The 21,707-nt window shown below is 40.5% G+C and overlaps 2 protein-coding genes across 2 annotated transcripts; both read left to right on the top strand.

Moving 5' to 3' along the window:
* Positions 1 to 1,998: 1,998 nt before the first annotated feature.
* On the top strand, positions 1,999 to 6,746 carry LOC128602989 (high choriolytic enzyme 1). The gene is made up of 8 exons (XM_053617160.1): positions 1,999 to 2,206; positions 2,380 to 2,410; positions 2,537 to 2,602; positions 3,341 to 3,493; positions 3,578 to 3,695; positions 3,809 to 3,987; positions 6,073 to 6,154; positions 6,260 to 6,746. The coding sequence occupies exons 1-8, from the start codon at positions 2,138 to 2,140 to the stop codon at positions 6,384 to 6,386; spliced, it is 825 nt and encodes a 274-aa protein (XP_053473135.1). The 5' UTR covers positions 1,999 to 2,137; the 3' UTR covers positions 6,387 to 6,746.
* Positions 6,747 to 8,658: 1,912 nt separating this feature from the next.
* LOC128602611 (ADP-ribosyl cyclase/cyclic ADP-ribose hydrolase 1-like) lies at positions 8,659 to 20,216 on the top strand. Its single transcript, XM_053616502.1, has 5 exons — positions 8,659 to 11,234; positions 12,255 to 12,278; positions 13,063 to 13,198; positions 15,554 to 15,627; positions 19,854 to 20,216. Exons 1-5 carry the CDS (start codon positions 11,103 to 11,105, stop codon positions 20,214 to 20,216), a joined length of 729 nt encoding a protein of 242 aa, XP_053472477.1. The 5' UTR covers positions 8,659 to 11,102.
* The last annotated feature ends 1,491 nt before the right edge of the window (positions 20,217 to 21,707 follow it).

The following is a 21,707-nucleotide window of genomic DNA, read 5'->3' on the forward strand; positions in this document are numbered from 1 at the left end:
GTCATTAGTCAACAACAACAACAACAACAACAACAACAACAACGAGCAATTTCATCACTTAAAAAATGTATATATTATTGTTTAGTTTAGTGTTTTCAATTCTCCTTATGTACCTATAGTAATGTTTTAGCCCAGTTACCATTTCCTTCTAGATTCTACCACCTACTACATTTAGATTAGATTATTATTATCCCTATTAAAAATTTGAAATAAAGATTGATATACATGTAATATCTGCACTTGGGGTTGAGAAAAAGCACCAAGTTTGATAGCACCATTTATCTAAAGTGTTGTCTTTTTAGTAGACAGAACACAAGGTACACTACGTGGCCAAAAGTATGTGGACACCCAAACATCCCATTACATAAGTGCTTGCGATCAGTGTTACAGTGCAGATACGGCTATACTATAACAAAATTGATCAGCACAAGTCAATATATACAAACTGCACATTTAAAAAAAACAAGGATACTGAGTATATGTGTATATGGCAGGGCTGTCCAAATTATAGCCCGCTACCATTTTTTAAATGCCCTGTGAGGACATTTAAGCAATAACACATGCGCGACTGCAATTGTGATATTGCTTTTATACAACAGTTCTATAAACAAGAAATTAATATTTGGTAACAGATTTCTTGCACAATATGGCTACATATTTTGTTTATTTTTGCTCTATCAACAAAAATAGTTCCCAAAGAAGCGACAGTTGGACAGAGCATTGCCATGCCAGCACACAGACTGACTGACAGTCTATAGTAAGTATAGTAGTGGTTTCACTGTAACAAACTATTGCTATCAGCACTCTTGGAACACTGCTTTGTATATTATGAAATTAAACGTTTTCAAGTCATGCACTGGTGCTGAATAAGGACAGAATGATCTTTGACCTTTGACCTTTACAATGAGTTTTGAATTTCCACAAGAAAATTTACACCCAACTTGATAGTAATTCTTCAGTCATCAGTGTTCTCATTAGATTTATTATCTGATATATTGTATCTATTTATACAATTGTCAACCTCTCATCAGAAAATATTCAAAAACCTACTGAATTAATAACTTAAACAAAAAAGGCAGTGTTAGTGGTGGTAGTTAATGATTTCCTTAATTTTATTATTATAGTCTGTGGCCCGTGACTGCATAATTTTTCTCTTTCTGGCCCACAACAAGAAAATTTTGGACCTGGCGAATGGCCTTGGTCTACACTTTTCTGCTCCACTGTTCTGGGAGAACTTTCCAGATTACTGATGTTGGGCAGTAAGGCCTAGCTCAGATATGCTTTCACTTCATCCTAAAGGTGTTGGAAGAAGTTGAGGTCAGGACTTTTTCCAGGACCAGTCAACAATTTTTTAGGGACCTTGCTTTATGCATGCTGGTAATGTCATGCTGAAACATGAAAGGGCCATCCCTAAAGTCTGAGCCACGTTTCTTTGATTTGTCCTTGTATCATGAATTTAAAGAGGTACCAACAAACCTTTGCCTATGTTGCATAGCTCACTGGCTCTGTTGGTTCACATGAATAAAACTTTCTTAAGAAAAGCAGTTCTCTGTCACTAACCAGACCTTTTTAATTAGACAGTTCTTGACTCAAACTAGACTTCAGAAAAGTCGCTAGCTTAGAGTCTTAATATTTTTTTTTAAACCTAAACTGTGAACTTCTAATCAAATGTGACCATTTGTGTTTTATTCAAGCAGAATGTGTTTGGCTGTTATTATGATTTGGATGAAGATTGGATCACCTGTTATGAATAATTAATGTAGAGCTGCAGGGTGATCCTTGGGCTAGAGTTAGCATTTGCTTAGGTTCAGGGTAGGTAAATGGTTAACACTGAGCTAGAGTTAGGGTTTGCATAGGGTCTGGATTTGCCAGTGGTAGGGTTGGAATATGGTTTGGTTCTAACAGTTTGAAAATTTCAAGGAAGTTTCAAAAGTGTTTTTAAAAAAGTGGTGCATGTGAAATAACAAGAAGACAAAACCCACACTTTTATGTAAGATTTTCTAGTTCCCCTTTTTTTGGTTTGCCATAACCATTGAGAAGCTCTTATTAGTGTAAACTCTTATTAGTGTATTTAAACTGTACTTCTGCATGAGCATTCTTCAGTCTCGGTGCTGCTACACTGAATGTGACTCTCATCATGTACCTGATTCAAGGCATCATCCTGCTGCTGCTCAGCATCAGTCTAGTTCAGAGTCATTCCATAAAGGTGAGCTAACAGAAATTAACATAAAATAAATAACAACATAAAATACATTATGACTAGATTTGAGTAAATCTAAAAAAAGACCTATTTCAATAACATACTGCTTTTTATTTGGCATCTGCATTAGTACTTAGTAAAATATCAGCTCACAGACATTTTAAATATTTATCAACCAGGCATTGGCTGATGTGACCTCTGAGGAGACTGGTAAGATGCTACTTGATTCAGATTTTTTATTAATTTATCTTTACAGTTTTGAAATTGTATAGCTATTTTTTATTGTTTTTGTTTTGTTTTGTTTTGTTTAAACTAATTTCACCAAATTCATTTCAGATAACAGCATTGACCAGGATTATTTCTCTGTATCTGCCAGAATTGAAAGAGCCAACAAGAATTCTGGTAAGAGTGAAAAAAAACTGCACTTGACTTCTTGGCCCTGTATAAAAAATAAGGCTGATAATTGAGGTATTACTTTATATATTGTAGGTACTTTTGTGACCATCTGTACAAGTGGTAACCAGAGAATGGTGTAGCTGTAACAGTGTAATTGGTTGTGTTAGAAAAAATACATTATGAAGAGGTTAGGTATATAATAAAATCAAATCTGTCCGCTTTCTATTAAAAACTGAGGGCACAGCACAGTACATTCTAAGCTGTAAGATATGACAGTGATAGATTTTTCACTTATAGATTAAGCATCAATATTTTATTTGTAGAAACAATTGTCTGACATACCTTACAGCAAATGTCTATTCTGCTTTCCTGTGCGACTTTGTTAGTGTTTACTTACATGTGAAAGGACTATAAGAGATACTGTTTACGAATATCAACTTTTTCCAAATATTTGATTAAACATATGATGTCCACTGATGACTGTCTGATTCCCATCTAATAACTACTAGTTCTTTTTTCTGGAACGTGCATGCTCATTGGAAATAGTTTCATTGGTCATGGGACATGTTTTAAACTGATACATATTGAAAGCATAATTTATCATTGAAGGAAATATAAGAATTGAAGTGTTCAGTCTTCCTTTAGTTTAGTAAAATAGACTGTAGACGTTTTCTTAAAATATTTTTGAAAAAGTAATGCGTGTACTATGAATCCCAGTGTAGACAATTGTGTTTTACTGGACAGGAAAGCCAAAGGGTGAATTCACCATTACACATGGTGACATAGCAGAGTACACTGATCTCCAGAATGCAGATCCATGCACTTCTCGTGGGTGCAAATGGCGCAGGGACAGTGACGGAAAGGTTAAGGTGCCCTTCACCATTTCCACGGAATATTGTGAGTATCACTTTTCACATGGCTTCAAAGTAAGATGTGTCAGAGATCCATTAGCTATCGTTAACAAGCTTCTCTTTCTGACAGCATCCTCTGAAATAAGTGTTATCCAGCGTGGGCTGGCCTCCTTCCAAAATTCAACTTGTATCCAATTCATACCTCGCACCAATGAAGAAGACTTCATTAATATAATCTCAGACTCTGGGTATGTCAACAGTTTTAATATTGGAGACCATTTTTCAGAAACATATCGATTTAACTCCCATCCAGTCCTCATGTAATGAAAGCAAGCTTGAGAATGTATTCTTTCCTGTACAGGTGCTACTCTTTCGTGGGTCGCAGGGGTAGAAGACAAGTTGTGTCCCTACAACGCAATGGCTGCGTTTTCCATGATATCATCCAACATGAGCTTCTCCATGCTCTGGGCTTTCATCATGAGCAGACTCGTAGTGACCGTGACAATCATGTCAGAATCCTCTTGGAAAATGTTATACCTGGTGAGTAGAGCAGAAATTAAACTTGTTATTTCTTAGTAATAAAGTAATAAAGTCAACTGTTTTGTGTGTGTGTGTGTGTGTGTGTGTGTGTGTGTGTGAATATATATACACTGCATGAACAATTATTAGGCAAATGGTATTTCTCAACTTCATCTTATTGGTGAACAAAAGCAATTATTAGGCAACTAATTAAAAAATATAATCACTTACTTGTTTATTCTTCAGTCTTAAAGTATTATCTAACAAATAACTAATATTAAAAGAACATATAACAATTAACAACAAAAAAAAACAAAAACAAATTTTGGCCCTTCAAAACAGTTCAGTAATGAATACAGCACACCTTTCTTTCCAATAACCGCCAGGAGCCTTCCATTCATTGAATCTGTCATTTTCTTGATCTGTTCATGATCAGTTTTAGCTGATGCAGCCACCACAGCCTCCCAAATTCTGTTCAAAGAGGTGAATTGTCTTCCCTTACTGCAAATCCCAAACTTGAGAATACCCAGAAGTTCTCAGTAGGATTTAAGCCAGATGAGGAAGGGGGCCAGATCATCATTCTGTCATCTTTGATGCCTTTTCTGGCTAGCCAAGCAGTGGTTTAGCTTGATGTATGCAATGGAGCATAGTCCTGCATAAATATCATGGCCTTCTTGAATGTCGCTGACTTCTTCCTGTACCACTGCTTGAAGAAAGTGTCTTCTAGAAACTGTCAGTGGGTTTGAGAGTTGATTTTCAGTCCATCTTCAACCTGAAATGGTCCAACTAGCTCATTATTAATGATACCAGCCCACAGCAGTACACTTGCAGCACCTTGCTGGTGCTTCTCTCTAACTGGTACTCTGTGCCCATTAGTGAGCCACCCACAGGCTGAGATCTGCTCCATCTAGAGTCACTCTCATTTCATCTGTCCATAAAACATTTGAGAAGTCTTTAGGTATTTCTTGGCCCATTCATGACGCTTTAGTTTGTCTTATTTAGTGGTGGTCATGTTTTAGGCTTCCATACCTTCGCCATATGGTGGCACTGGAGGCTTACTGGTAACCTCACTTTTTTCTTCTTCTTAAGTCTTTAAAGTCAACTTCTGCCTTCTCTTCTCCACATTTTTGTGACCCTGTAGAGTATTCATAACAAAGTGTTTGATTGTCTGGAGGTCACACATTATTAGCTTTGCAATCTCTGATAGGCATGTTACAATTTTTGACTTTTCAGTCACCGTTAAATTTCCTTTTTGGCCCGTTTTCCTGAGTTATAGAAGCTGCCTAATAATTATGCACACCTTATATAGGGTGTTAATCACTTTAAGCCACAGCCTCCTTCATTAAACAATTAAACTTCATCTGAAAATAATCATACCCAGTTAGCTTTAATTTCTATATTGTTAAGACTTGGATAAATATGCATATAAATAATAATCAGATCATAATACTGACTTTACTAATGCCTAATAATTGTGTGCATATATATATATATATATATATATATATATATATATATATATATATATATATTCTGTTTGATATTTTATTTTAAAACACTGAAACTCAAATAAATCAATTATTGTTAGGTGACATTGGATTTATGTTGGGAAATATTTTACAGAAACGATTAGAATTAGAGATATTTAATTTTTTACTTGCATTAGTAAAGTATTCAACCCCTGTGCTGTGGAAGGCCCCAGTTTATACCATAGAAAGAAACTGCCCTAACAAGGAAATACTTGAATACTTCTGTAAGCAAGCAGTTTTTTTTTTATATATAAAAAAATATATTTCCTCAACATAAATCCAATGTCACCTTACAATAATTGATTGGGTTTCAGTATGAAATTTCAGTGTACCATTTGTAATTCAGTAGTGTGATAGAATTGGTCAGCGGTCTGAATATTTTCACAAGGCACTGTATACTCTCTCTCTCTCTCTCTCTCTCTCTCTCTCTCCCGCTATATATTCTTGAAATTGGATAGGGAAGAACATTTAAATATATGAATGTAAAAATGTGCTTTAGGTAATCTTAGAGGCCTTTGTCCTGACAGTCAAAGAAGACAAAAGAAACAACATAATTATTTGATAAATATATTCACAGGACAAGAGTTCAATTTTGACATAGTCAACACCAACAATTTGAACACTCCATATGACTACAATTCTGTCATGCACTATTCAAGGTAAAGTATTATTCTCTTAACACCCCCCCCCCCCCCCACTCCCGCCCTTTACATATCTATTTGTTTTGATGCCACATTGTAAATTAACACACTGTGTTGGTCCAGGTTTGCTTTCTCCAGGAACAGGCGGCCAACCATCATCCCTATACCAGATAATAATGTTCCCATTGGACGTGCCACTGAGATGAGCCCCAATGACATTCTACGTGTCAACAGGCTCTACTGCAGTTAAATGAGTCATTCGTAACATCACCAGTGTATTTCAAATGCTCTTAAAATGCTTTAAAAACTGTTTGCAATAAGATTGAAAAGGCTCTGCTCTTGATATAGTCTGATACCCCTCCCCCCTCGACCCACCCACCCTTTAAATTTCAGCAGCCATCTTGGGACAGTTTGCTTAGAGTTTATAGTAACATTTCATGTATTCTGCTTTTCTACTTTTCAATTTTTACATGCAGTGCTCACTTTGAGATACATCTCACAACAACAATGATGATTACAAGCTGTTGTTTTTGTTGGGTTGAAAATGTATTTGGAATCCCTTAGAAATTATGTCTCTCAAACATCTATGAATAAAGATAATGTGGCTGGTTAGTGTGGTTTTGGTCCAAGTGCATTTGACAGAACTGAGAGAAATTTGTACAATCCTTCTTATTCACTGAGATGTTAGGTGCTTGATCATAGTCATGGTAAGTTAGTAGGTGAAAATGTAACTCTAAAGTAATCCTACTTCCTAATCCAGGAAGTAGCTGCGATTTCTGCAATGTATCTGGCATTTTTATTTATTTAGGTCTCCTTTCAAGCAATGTTAGCTCCATTCTAGCTAGGTATTTATTCACTTTTGAGGTAATATTTTCCCTAATGCAGTTTTGTATCACATTTACATTTACATTTACATTTATTCACTTAGCAGACGCTTTTATCCAAAGCGACTTACAAATGAGAAAAATACAAGCAAAGTGATATATCAAGCAGAGAACAATACAAGTAGTGCTGACATACAAGATCCATTAATTGAGTTCCAGAAGAAGCAAAATGCACAGAGTAGAGGTGTAAGTGCAATTCCTTTTTATTATTATTATTTTTTTATGAGTTGGTTAGGTGTTCACGGAAGAGGTGGGTATTTAGCTGTTTTTTGAAGATGGTGAGAGATTCTGCGGTCCGGATCGAGGTTGGAAGTTCATTCCACCACTGAGGAACAGTTAGCGTGAAGGTTCTGGAAAGGGACTTTGCGCCACGCTGAGTGGGAACTACTAAACATCGGTCGCTAATCGATCGCAGATTGCGTGAAGGAACGTAAGCCTTCAGGAGAGAGTTGAGGTAGGAGGGTGCTGTACCAGACAAGGTCTTGTAGGTGAGCATCAAGGCCTTGAATTTGATATGGGCAGCCACAGGAAACCAGTGGAGGGAGATGAAGAGGGGTGTGACATGGGTTCTCTTGGGCTGGTTGAAGACAAGGCGCGCTGCAGCATTCTGAATCATCTGAAGGGGTTTGATGGAGCTGGCTGGGAGGCCCGAAAGTAGTGAGTTGCAGTAGTCCAGTTTTGAGATAACAAGAGCCTGGACTAGTATCTGTGTAGCCTGTTCGGTGAGGTAGGGTCGGATTTTCTTGATGTTGTACAGGATGAACCTACAGGACCGTGCAGTTGTTGAGATGTGGTCTGTAAATGTCAAGCTGTCATCAAGAATCACCCCAAGGTTCCTGGCCGTCCTGGTTGGCTTGAGTGTGGTTGAGCCGAGCTGTATAGTAAGGTTGTGGTTGATTGAGGGACAGGCTGGGATGACGAGAAGCTCAGATTTTGCCAGGTTAAGCTTAAGATGGTGTTCCCTCATCCAGACCGATATGTCCGACAGGCAAGCAGAGATGCGTGCAGAGACGGATGGATCATCAGGCTGGAAGGACAAATAGAGCTGTGTGTCATCAGCATAGCAATGATATGAGAAGTCATGAGACTCAATCACCTGCCCTAGAGATGTAGTGTAGATAGAAAAGAGGAGTGGACCCATAACTGACCCCTGTGGAACGCCAGTTGTGAGTCGCGTTGTTTCAGAAATACCTCCCCTCCATGATACCTTGAAGGATCTGTCAGAGAGATAGGATTCCACCCAGCGCAGAACCGTTCCAGTGATGCCCAGGCTGGAGAGAGTTAACAGGAGGATCTGATGGTTCACAGTGTCGAAAGCAGCAGAGAGGTCAAGTAGGATGAGGACAAATGATCTAGAGGTTGCTTGTGCTAGTCGTAAGGCTTCAGTGACGGAAAGCAGAGCAGTCTCCGTGGAGTGATTGCTCTTGAAGCCAGACTGCTTGGTGTCCAGGAGGTTGTTCTGTGTGAGAAAATTGGAGAGTTGATTAAAAACGGCTCTTTCAAGAGTTTTGGAAAGAAAAGGGAGGAGGGAAACAGGTCTGTAGTTTTCAACTACAGTAGGGTTAAGTGATGTTTTTTTTAAGCAGTGGGGTAACCCGGGCCTACTTAAATGAGGTAGGGTATGTGCCAGTAGAGAAGGATGTGTTAAAGATGTGTGTGAGTGCAGGTAATAGTGTGGGAGAGATGGACTGAAGAAGGTGAGAAGGGATAGGGTCAAGAGGACAGGTTGTGGGACGGCTAGAGAGGAGGAGTTTAGAGACATCAGTCTCTGAGAGGGGAGAGAAGGAAGTCAGTTGGGAGTTACATGGAGGAGGAGCCGGTCTATGCATGTCTGGGGTTGAGAACTGGTTCCTGATTGATGTAACCTTGTTGGAAAAGAAAGTGGCAAAGTCATCTGCAGTGAGAGAAGTAGGGGAAGGGGGAAGAGGGGGACAGAGAAGAGAGGAAAAGGTTCTGAAGACAGTGCGTGTGTTGGGAGAACTACCGATGTTTTCTTGGTAGTATGTGGCTTTAGCAATGGAGATGCTATTGGAAAAAGAGGAGAGAAGTGTCTGGTAATTGGTTAGGTCAGTTGGGTTGTTAGATTTGCGCCATTTCCTTTCAGATGCTCTTAGTTTGGCCCGGTTGTTACACAGAGCTTCTGAGAGCCAAGGGCTAGAGGGTGATGTGCAAGCAGGTCTGGAGGTTAGGGGGCAGATGCTGTCAAGAGAAGATGTTAGGGTGGAACATAACATGTCAGTTGTGGTGTTTAAGTCAAGTGTGGAAAGGTGGCTATCAGAGGGAAGTAAGGTTGTGACAACGGAGGAGAAATGTGAGGGGGAAAGGGAGCGAAGATTGCGATGAAAGGTTGTCCAAGTTGCGTACGTTTCTGGGAGAATGCCACAGTCTGCGCCTGTGGCAAATAACAGGGATGAACTGATGACACATGTTAGTGTGTGTAAACAGGTAACAGCAAGAGGAATAAAGGGAGAAAAAAGTATACTTAGCTGCACATGTGGTGTCTTGTCGGTCTTATCACCTATATCTAACTAACAAAGTAAGGCAATGACCTTAATAAATAAACAGCCTACGTCATCACTTGAATATGATGATTTCACGTTTATTAGTCAATTAGTCAATTTACACAAATAAATGATTAATAAACCTATATGCAAGTGTAACACATGAGAGCACTGATTTGCGCAGTTAGCTGTACAGCTCTAAATATCCACAGGTCGTTGCTAATTCCCACTTTTTCTAAAATATTGCAGATGGCTCTATGTATAGGGGTCTAAACTTCTGTAAATATACAACCAATTCTCTGCCAAGCATTTCTTTTAAATCCCAGTTTCTGTGTGGGAGATTGTATACGCATATTTCAAAATCAATTTTTGTGCATTTGTAAATGAGGCCTCTGTAGTAGAACACTATAGGCCATCCATCTGTCCATCTTCTATAGGGGTTAACCTTCACTTCAAGGTCACGGGGAAACCTGGAGCCTATCCCAGGGAGCATCGTGCACAAGGCGGGGTACACCCTGGACAGGCCCATCCATCGCAGGGCACAATCACATACACATTCACACACCCATTCATACACTAGGGACACTTTGGACATGCCAATCAGCCTACGATGCATGTCTTTGGACTGGGGAAGGAAACCCCTGCAGCACATGAACATGCAAACTCTGCACACACATGGCCCCGGTGGGAATCGAACCCTTGACCCTGAACATGCTAACCACTAAGCCACCATGCACCCAGCACTACAGGCCATTTTGTATGCATGCTTTTGCTGATCCTGCCCACATTGCACAGGATCTATCAGTCAAACCACAGAGTTACCCTCCCAGAGTTTCCAGTCTGCCCTAGCCTGCTTTTCTCCCGCCTCCCATGATGACATCACTAAAAGGCAACCGTATTTAAAGAGGAAGAGGAGGATAATGTTGGAAGTGGTTATATGTGGTTGTGTGTTAGGAGACTGTGTTTTGGTTCATGTTGATTACCCTTGTGGTAAATAGTCTTCTTTGTTTTGGTTCTGACTTGTGCCTGTTTTTGACTTTGAGTTCTCCCTGTACTTTCCATTGTGTATATATTCTCCACTGTATATATTTCTCACTTAGTTCACTGGCAGTAGGGGCGTGGCTGCCATTTCTTTTGAGAGTGAGGTCCTTTTGTCTCTGTTTTTGTATTAGGGAATTACGGAAGTACATTTGTATTTTGATTGTTTTTCTTTTAGGTAAAGAAGCTATCTAAACAAATTTCTTTTTGTTTATTATTTTGGCCTTGGCCCACCCTGAAGTCATGGCCACTTGTTTCTGTGTACAGTAGTATATACACTTGCCTATTGTGACAATATAAAACGTTGTTGAAAGCTGTTGGTGTCTGTCGTTCCTGGCTTCCCTTATTAAGAGAGCTTTCACTTGAATAGCGAGTTGGTTACTCTGTGCAGACCAACCTAGACTGGAACGTAACACTTTATTTAATGATTGTGTTGAAAGAAACGATTGCTGATATTTGTGAAAAATATTTGCTAACACTGTTCACTTTGTATTTTTTGAGTCTCCTTTTCAACCCAACTGAAATAGATTTCTCCTTGTGTAAATGGGCATTTTTCTTTTTTTATTCTTCAGGAAGAATGACTGCGAGATAATCTGGGGGGCTTTTGAGCAGGCCTACATCGGGAAAGATCCGTGTAATGTTCCTCCTGAGGCATATGATCCGCTAATAAATTCAGTCAAACAGGATGCCTTTAATACTGTAAGAATGTTGTACTCTTACACTAAAGCATGCTTGTTTTATTATGTGCAAATACCTTTATTTGTGGATACACTTGCACTGAGACTCTTGCTGACCTGCATGACTAAATATTTTCTTATAGCTATGAGAAGAGCTCCTCATGTGCAGTTTGCAGATTCATAACATTTCCAGTTGACTGTAACTTCTTTATTATTGCCCTGATTGGGGAAAATGCTTGTGCTATTTTCTTATAACTACCTCACATTTTGTGAGGCTCAAAAACCTTTTGCTGCACATCACAGCTATATTCCTTGGTCTTACCCATTGTGTTGAATGACTAAGGGAATTTGGTCTATATGTTACCTCATATTTACAGTGCATCCAGAAAGTATTCACAGCGCTCCACTTTTCACACATTTTGTTATGTTACAGCCTTATTCCAAAACAGATTAAATTCATTATTTTCCTTAAAATTCTACAAACAATACCCCATAATGACAACATGAAAGAAGTTTGTTTGAAATCTTTGCAAATTTATTAAAAAATAAAAAAACAAAAAAATCACATTTACATAAGTATTCACAGCCTTTGCTCAATACTTTGTTGAAGCACCTTTGACACCAATTACAGCCTCAAGTCTTTTTGAGAATGATGCTACAAGCTTACATTGTATACCCCTGTGAAAGATGATATCATGTTTGAACAATATGCTGTTCCTAGTCACCCAGGTGTACTACAAAAATGTAAAATATCAATGGGAATATACTTCAAATATATTTTTCTTATATGAATTCATAAGGGTGCCAATAATTGTTGCACACCTTTATTTAAAAAATAAATAATTTTAAATATCACAAAATCAAGGTCCTGTCATGGCCATCCCTGTCCCCTGACTAGAAATCTCCAAAATTGAAGGATTATGTATGGAGGAATTGTCTCAGATCCCTTGCCATGTATTTTCCAACCTCATCAGGCATTATAGGAGAAAACTCAGAACCGTTATCTTGGCAAAGGGAGGTAGCCAAAGTATTGACTAAAAGGGTGCCAATAAATGTTGCACACCTATATTTAACAAAGATATTATTTTTTTGGTAAACTTGTGCTGTGTTTGCAATTGTTTGATATCCATGAGAGCAGAGTATTTTTGTGAATTTTTTGAACAAAAGACAAAAAATTTAAACAGTAAAGAAAATTTTTAACAGCCTTCTTTGCTCATATTTACCAAGGGTGCCAATATTAGTGGAGGGAAATGCTTTTGATGATGTGAGGAAGAAACTTTGAGAGAAACCAGACTCAAAAGGGAACCCATCTTTTTCTGGGTGATACCAGATAATGGGATAAATAATTACAGTATTACAGTTGTGAAAAGCAAAGACAGTACAACATCTGTTGAAAGCATGTTTGGTAGCTGCGTAAAATAAAATAAAAAATCACCTGTAGCAGTTTGTAGGAAGGGCAAATTTGCATTATCCAGGTGAGATTATCCATTGAAGCAAAAGCTCAGTTTTAGGCATAAACAATTCTTGGGAAGTGACAGTAGATCAGGTAGAGGTAAATAGCAGGAAGCTGGAGGGACAGAGCAACAATAATCTCTACTATTTGCATTAGTAAATCAGCTATTTCCATCTACCATCTACTATCTTGGTAACAGGCAGCTGGTCAGAACAAGCTAAATTTTTAAGAAGGTCCAGAATACACTGATACTTTATATTGATATGTAAAATTTAGTCCTATAGTTGATTGTAGTTTATTTCTTGGATATTCTACAGAACCATAATTTATAACAATTTGTTTTTCTAATACTTATCTATTGGTTTCTGTGCAGATGTTGTTCTGGAGCAAAACAAAAACCATGGTACATGCATTTACTGACAACAGAGACTGCCTGGTCACTTTGGAGGATACACTGCTTGGATTTTTCTTCGATAAACTGACTTGGTGCAGCAAAAACGAAAGCAAAGGTACAGTTTCATAAAGGTATGGTTTGGATTGAAGTGCTCATGAAGTGAATGAATGAAAGGATTATCTGTGTCCATGCTGCTTCCAGTCTGTTACACCACGGCCAGCAGATGGCACTGTGGCGCTGCTTACTAGAGACTGAACTGGGTGAAGTGGACATGACGTTTGTTTTGGTTTGTTCGCTTCATGTTTGAGTTTGTTGTTAATTTGCCCCAGGTGTCCATGTTTAGTATTAATTATGTTGGGTATTTAAACCCCTCTGGTGGATGCACACGTCACGCGATATTATTTGTAGCGAGATACCTGAGAGTGAGGGTCACCAGTATTGAGGGTGTAGCATCTAGGGTTAGCATGCTAAGCGGTCTTTGTTGTCATGTCCTGTTTCCTGCCTCGATTCTAGTTTCGTGTTTTCTCACTAGTCTCGTATAGACCGTGCTCCCTGTGTTTTGTTGTTTGTTTGTTTGGATTGTTAATAAAGACAGCGCTCCTGTGCTTACTTCCTGCCCACTGTCCTGTTTCGTTATAGAATATTGCACCCCAAGATGGAAGTAGCAGGAGAGCACCGTGTCAGGAAATTTCTTTATTACTGGAACTTCCCGACACTGGAGGAGTACTATGCCTGGCAGCGCAAGCAGCAGGAAGAGCACCAAGCTGTGGTCAGGAGACAGCAGGCAGAGTATGAAGCTGTGCAATGGAGGCAGCAGATGAAGTGGTTGGAGGAAGAAGTAAATCAGCTGCTCTGTAACTTACCGCTTCAACCCCGTCCCGTGGAGCAGAACTACGCTCCACCTTGCTGCCCTGTGGAAGATCCAGTCATGCTGCCCAGTCCGGAACTGAAGGCTAGCCCAGAATTTTTTTGAGGGGGGCAATGGGGACAGCGGAGCTCCAGCCTGAGGCCTACGGCGAGGTCTCAGCTGTGGAGCTCCCCCCGGAGGTCAACTTGGTGACCTCGGAGCTCCAGCCAGAGGCCTACGGCGAGGTCTCGGCTGTCGAGCTCCCCCGGAGGTCAACCCGGTGACCTCGGAGCTCCAGCCAGAGGCCTACGGCGATGTCTTGGCTGTCGAGCTCCCCCCGGAGGTCAACCCGGTGACCTCGGAGCTCCAGCCTGAGGCCCACGGCGAGGTCTCGGCTGTGGAGCTCCCCCCGGAGGTCAGCCCGGTGACCTCGGAGCTCCAGCCAGAGGCCTACGGCGAGGTCTCGGCTGTGGAGCTCCCCCCGGAGGTCAACTCGGCGACCTCGGAGCTCCAGCCTGAGGCCTACGGCGAGGTCTCGGCTGTGGAGCTCCCCCCGGAGGTCAACCCGACGACCTCGGAGCTCCAGCCTGAGGCCTACAGGGAGGTCTCGGCTGTGGAGTTCCTGCCCGCCGAAGAAGCCATCCCGCTGTCCAGTCCGGCCGAGGAGGCCATCCCGCTGCCCTGCACAGCCGAGGAAGCTGTCCTGCTGTCCAGCTCAGCAGTCGAGGAGGCCGTCCCGCTGCTATGTCTGGCCGAGGAGGTTGTCCTGAGCTCCAGTCCAGTTCCCGTTCCTCCAAGTTCCAGTCCAGTTCCAGTCCCTCCAAGTTCCAGTCCAGTTCCAGTCCCTCCAGGTTCCAGCCCTGCTGGGGACTCCGCCCAGCCTTCCAGCCTTGCTGAAGACTTTGCCCAGTGTTCCAGTGCCGTCGGGGGTGGTGCTCCGCCAGTCTGCTGCCCGGTGGAGGCCGCCTTGTTTTCTGTGTCAGAGAGAGACAGCTTTCCCAGGGGCCCAGGACCCCCGTTGGAGGGGGGTTGTTGGCGCTCTGGGAGTGGCGCCTTTGGAGGGGGGTTATGTTACGCCACGGCCAGCAGATGGCACTGTGGCGCTGCTTACTAGAGACTGAACTGGGTGAAGTGGACACATGACGTTTGTTTTGGTTCGTTCGCTTCATGTTTGAGTTTGTCGTTAATTTGCCCCAGGTGTCCATGTTTAGTATTAATTATGTTGGGTATTTAAACCCCTCTGGTGGATGCACACTGTGCACGATATTATTTGTAGCTAGATACCTGAGAGTGAGGGTCACCAGTATTGAGGGTGTAGCATCTAAGTTTAGCATGCTAAGCAGTCTTTGTTGTCATGTCCCGTTTCCTGCCTCGATTCTAGTTTCGTGTTTACTCACTAGTCCCGTATAGACCGTGCTCCCTGTGTTTTGTTGTTTGTTTGTTTGGATTGTTAATAAAGACAGCACTCCTGCGCTTACTTCCTGCCCACTGTCCTGTTTCATTACACAGTCATTGTTATCATCATTGGATAAATTTCATAATTTGTTCGGCACAGAACATTTAAACTGTATCCCTTGTTGAACTGTATGGATATTTTAAGGATTAATTGTGCTTCATCACCAGAAACGTTCACTACAGATTGTCCCAGCTGTCAGAACAACCCAGTGCGGTCTTTCTGGATTAGGGCTTCTGCTAACGTGAGTATGCTTATCACACTTCTGTCCCAACAAATGCATAATGGTCTTATAATGCTGCTCATATAAACGGCTTATTACAAATTGTACTCTTGTGTTGCAAAAGGGGGAGAATTACCTTTTTGGCAGTGTGTAGATTCTTGTCACACACACACACTATATATGTCTGTGTGTGTGTGTGTGTGTGTGTGTGTGTGTATATATATATATATATATATATATATATATATATATATATATATATATATATATATATATATATATATATATATATATATTACACGTGTGTGTACTCCTGTCTTTTTGAATAAACTGAGAGACTTTGCTGTCTGACCTTGTGTGTGTCTTATGGCAACTCTCCTGAGGCCTCGAAACAGGACTACAGCTGTGACAATGTGACGAAGCCTTTTATTCTTGTCCTTATCAATTTCACATTTTATATTTTCTACATCATCGAGAAGGTAATTTTACTCAGAGCTTTTCATTTACTCAGAACAAAACAAACAAAAAGTAGTTCATGGCTTCTTCATCAAAGTTCAATATACGTATGATCCTGCTCCATGCAGGCACGTGTGTTGTGAGCAGACTCCGCCGGTTCTCTGTTACTTTCTCACTTGCCCACCGTGTTACTGAATGAACAAATAAAGCACATATAAGTATACTGGCATTAATCACACACAGGTGAGAATCATCAAATGTTGCCTGCTGGTTCAACCCACCACCTCTCTGTCTGCATAGAGTGTTCGACTGGGGACATTCCAGTGGCACAGAGGCCAACCACCAAAAGTCAGTGACCATGTAATGACAACTGGAATGATCTACAGCTCAGATGGGAATAGCTGTTACCCCATTTGAATTTGCCAAAAGTCATGTTGAAGACAAAGGACTATATAAATGTGAAAAGGTTCTCTGGCCTGATGAGACCAACATTGAACTTTCTGGTCTTGGCACAAAGCATCACATTTGGTGGAAACCCAACACTGTTCATCACCCTGAGAACACTATATTGTTGGAATGCTTTTCATCAGCAGAGACTAGTAAATTGGGCTGTTTTTAAGGGCACACTGAATGGTGCCAATTATAGAAGAAAACTTGTGCCAGTTTGCAAGAGATGTTCAACAAAACAACGACCCTACACATATTGCTAAAGATACACTGGGGTGGTTGAAAACCTAAGAATGGCCCATTTAGTCTGACAGTACTTGAGCAGTTTTGCCATGAAGAATGTACAAAAATTTCGGATCTAGATGTGCAAAGCTGATGGAGATATTTCAGAGATGACTTGCAGCTGTAATTGCTGCCAAATGTACTGACCCTGTGGGTGTATACATATCCAGGGCACTATAAGCAGAAAAAAATAAAATCCGCACAGAATGCATACATAAAAAAATGTTATGTATTAAAAATGTTATTCAGTTGTAGTTGTTGAGAGATGATAGCAGTGCAGTTGGGACCAGCCACAGGTACACTCTCAGAAAGGATGTGTTAATATCCGACACACTTTTTGTGTTATTATTATTTTATTATTATATTATTATAACTCTGAACTCGACTCAAATTGAATGTTTGTTGCTTGACCTTTTGATTGTGACAGCGGAGTCGGAGTCCTGAGGCGAGGAAACAACCTGACCACCAGTAAGTTAGCGTACATCACTATTTAGTGTTAATGCTGCTGAAAATACCTGGCCAAGTTTGTAATATTTAGGCAGGGGACTCTCAATGTATTCATTGGAAAACAGCAACTCAGCAAGTGATAATTAACTTTATATTGGCGTTATGCTACTAGTGTTTATTTTGGCTGTGAAATATGGACTGAGGTTATTCTGTAATTCTCTGGGTCTGCATCTTATATGAGGCTCCGAGTTAGGGTTAGCTAGCTGGATGCTGTCACCAATCACATGAGGGATGCTAACCTAAACGCTCACCTGAGTCGATAACATTGCTTTAGCATACACCTCGAGGTAATGTTAGACATTCCCATTACCTTTTTTAAATTTAAAGATAACATAGCATTACAGCTATTCACCATGATGTAATACAGAGAGTGGGTTAATGTTAACTACATTTAGCAGGTGTTTTGGACAAGGCAAGCTGTAGTAATTAGCATTAGGAGGATGGGTTAGAGCCGTGTTTCTTCATGTATTCTGTGAATGTTAATGCTGGTTAACAGATGCAGAAAGTCAATGGCTAACAGAACTTAGCTGGCTCAGTAATGTCGAGGCCAAAATTTCTTCACAAGGTTAATGTGACATAAAGAGAGGATGGGGTTTAGGTTAGGATGCTTTCCATTATCTCTGTAATGTTGGGTGACTGAAATAAATTTGGCAGTGATGTGCTAAAGGCAGGAAAATAAATATTCGCAAGTTAGCCAGATTTTCCTGGTAAGTCTACAGTGCCATTTTGTTCATTGGGAGAGTGGAGGCCACATTTTCAAAATTACACAATTTGGGATTATGTAACGCAATTTCTCAGTTGAAGACCAAAGGCATTTGTCCATATTTTGTAGCTAACAACTAACCAATACTCTTTTTGCTCTTTTACAGCTTTTGAAATGGAAGGGAGTGGGACTGTTGTCTTCCCAGATGGCAGGGAGATTTGTAAGAAGATGCATCAACTCCAATTCTTACATCTCAAATGTTTAAATTGTTTTAATAAATGTCACCTGAATTTCATGCAATTTTTTATTTTCTGAGCATTTTAGTAGAACTTTAGCATACAAACAAATTGTTATTTTTTCCACATTTGTGTGGAAATGTTTAACACACAACGTGTGTGTTTACGTGATTGTGTTGAAAGCAAAACAACATGTGTTGTCCTTAACTAGATATGCAGGTTTGTTAAAAAATTGTACTGTCACAAAATCCAGGGAGTCAGATCAAAGTGCAGTGTATATTTAATGGTTAAACAGCTAATAATCAAAGACAGGAAAACAACCAAAAAAAAAAAAAAAATAGAACTACTAAAACAAACACTGCATGAAAAGAGTTGAATCTGGATGTAAGTGGAAATGGTAAACTCCCACTTAACTGCAAGTTTGTCAGATGTATGAGGGTAAAAACAAACCCAGGTTACGCAAAACTGTAAATGTCCCCAAACAACCATGTACGTCAAGTCAGAGGACATTTGTGAAGTTTGATGGACTATTACAGTTGAAATTCAGCTAGTTGTGAGGACTGCAGGTTGTCTGGTTGTGTGACGGCCTTTCATATATTAATGACTGGCAATTGTTAGAGAAAGGTGTTCAGTGTCTGCTCTGGTCGAGTAGTAGACAACAGGGGAGGGAAAAAGCTGGTTGTATTGTAGGTCACAGCAAACTACATTACTGCAAAGAAATACAGACTAATTAAACAACCTAATGCAAAAAAATTTACAAAACACGTGATATGTATAATAACTACACAGTTATCTATTTGATTGACAACCATTACACAAAATAATTTAGATTTTTCTAATATAAGGAGATTACTTTTTTAATTACTTACCACATTTATCTTACTACACTATCATATGTGACATAAGGGCCAAAGTTAAATGATTGATTGATCATTCAATACAATTACCTAACAAATCAAGAAACATCAACCAAACAGCATTCCAGGATTTAAAAAATTAAAAATAATAATAATAAAAAAGAGTTTATTTAAGGAGATTTTTTACAGTACAGATACAAAGGAAACTGAATGCAAACAAGTGTCCAATTTAAAAGTTACAGTAGTGTGACGAGGAGGAGGGAGAAGCCAGGTTGTGAGGATGCACACCTGGCACTGATTTGGCTAATCAGAGGGAGAGATAGATAAAGGAGTGGCTGGGAGAGAGAGAGAGAGAGAGAGAGAGAGAGAGAGAGAGAGAGAGAGCGCGAGCGAGCGAGAGAGCGAGCGAGAGAGAGATATGCACTGGCGTGTTCTATTATGTTAGTGTGTTCTGTTGTTTTTGAGTTTGGTTTATTAAACTTTATGTTGTGGTGCTCAAGCATCATGGTAGTGCCTAAAAGACTGGAGACCCATGAATTTGTGTTGACCTCACAAAACTTGAATCTGTGTGCAGGGAAAAATTCAGATTTCCCTCTATCGAACAGACCCTTCGCTTGCTAGTTGGTGCCAATGTTTTTAGCAAATTGGATGCTATTATGGGCTTTTGGCAAATCCCTCTAGCTGAGAAGTTTGCCAAGGTCACAACATTCATCACACCATTTGAGAGCTATTACTTCAATTGCTCACCTTTCAGCATAGCACCAGCTCCTGAACACTTCCAAAACTGCTGAGGTTGCAGAGGACCTGAATGGTGTGGTCTGTCAAATGGATGATATACTAGTGTGGGGGCATTCTCAAGAAGAGCACGATGTTCGTCTCTATGCTGTGCTACAGCGGATTAAGAGTGTTGGCTTTACCCTTAACACAAATAAGTGTGCTTTATCGCAGAGTGTAGTGAAATTCTTAGGGCATATTATCTTGGATGTGGGGGTTCAACCAGGCCCAGCTAAGACAGCAGTGGTCAGAAATATACCAAAGCCAGCCAACATCATAGTCAACCAGCTTGGCAAATCCATTTCATGGTTGGCACAGAAAGCTAAACCCCTACGAGACCTTCTGTGAACAAGGAATTGCTGGTTTTGTGAGATGGACAAGTCTAAGCCTTTCAAGACCTGAAGCAGGATCTCCACCTGTGCTGGCCATATACAACCCGAGCGAGGCAATTAAAGTGTCTGCAGATGCAACGTTATTTGGATTGGGGGCAATCATGCTGAAACATTGGGTGAAGAATGGTGGCTTGTTGCTTATGCTTTGCAGTTTCTCACACCAGTTGAGCAAAGATACGCTCAGCTAGAAAAGGAGGGCTCACATAGGCGTGCCAGAGATTTCAGGACTTCTTCATAGGCCAATATTTTGAAATGGAGACGGATCACAAACTAAGTATTCTGGGGGCTCAAGGATTAGATGCCTTACCTCCTTGCATCCAACGTTTAAAGATTAGACTTGTGCGTAATTCTTATAAGGTTTCTCATGTCCTGGGAAAGAGCTAATGAATGGCTGACACTCTGTCACATGCACCACTGCTGGCAGACACAGACAACACCAGTGATGAGCTAATGGAAGGCACAAACATTTATGTGGACAGGATCATTGAGCATCTCCCAGCGAGGACATCATATTTAGACAGTCTGAAATACTGTCTCAATACTGACAATCTGTGCTCCAGCATCATGAAAATGTGTCAAGAGTCCAATCGCTGTACAAGCCCAGAGAGGCTTTTACTGGGCAGAGCGAGCTTTTCTTTCAATCCATGATGGCCTCCTTCTGAAAGGTACCAGGCTTGTTATTTCCTCTGCTTTAATGAATGATGTCCTCACCAAGCTGCACAAGAGCTATCAAAGTGTGGTGAAATGCAGGGTAAATGAGCTGGTACAAAACTGCCAAATATGCATCAAAGAGCAAACAAATTTCACTGAACCATTAATTCCAGCAGGTTTTCCAGAGGCTTTGGCAGAACCTGGGGACTGATCTGTATGTCCTGAAGGGGAAAACATACCTTTTTAGTAGTGGATTACTATTCATGCTATGTTTAAGTAGCTAAATTTTCACTCACAAACTTTGCGGACATCACAGTGCATCTCAAATCCATCTTTGCATCTTTGGTGAGCGATAACGGACCACAATTTTCATCTAGTACTTTCTCTGACCTTGCAGCTGTTTACGGATTCAAGCATATCACAAGCAGCCCAAAGTACCCATGCAGCAATGGAGAGGCAGAACGTGCCGTACAGTCAAGAACCTTCTCAAAAATACATCAGATCCTTACCTTGCATTACTGTCATACAGTTTCACAACAGCTATAGTCCAGCTAAGTTGCTGATGTGGCACCGGATTCGTACCATGGTGCCGATTCTCCCAATGTTGCTGGATCCCCTACTCCCTGACAGTGCCATTCTCCACTTGTGGGAGAAGGAGAAAATGGTTACAGATCAGAAGTATTTCAACAAGCGCCATCATGTACATGAACTGTGAAAATTCTCACCTGGGAAACAGAGGTTGGTTATGGATCAAAAAGTTTCTGGAACAGTAGTGGAGGAACACTCAACACCACGC

The sequence above is a fragment of the Ictalurus furcatus genome, chromosome 27 (assembly GCF_023375685.1).
Source record: "Ictalurus furcatus strain D&B chromosome 27, Billie_1.0, whole genome shotgun sequence".
In the NCBI taxonomy this organism is placed as follows: domain Eukaryota; kingdom Metazoa; phylum Chordata; class Actinopteri; order Siluriformes; family Ictaluridae; genus Ictalurus; species Ictalurus furcatus.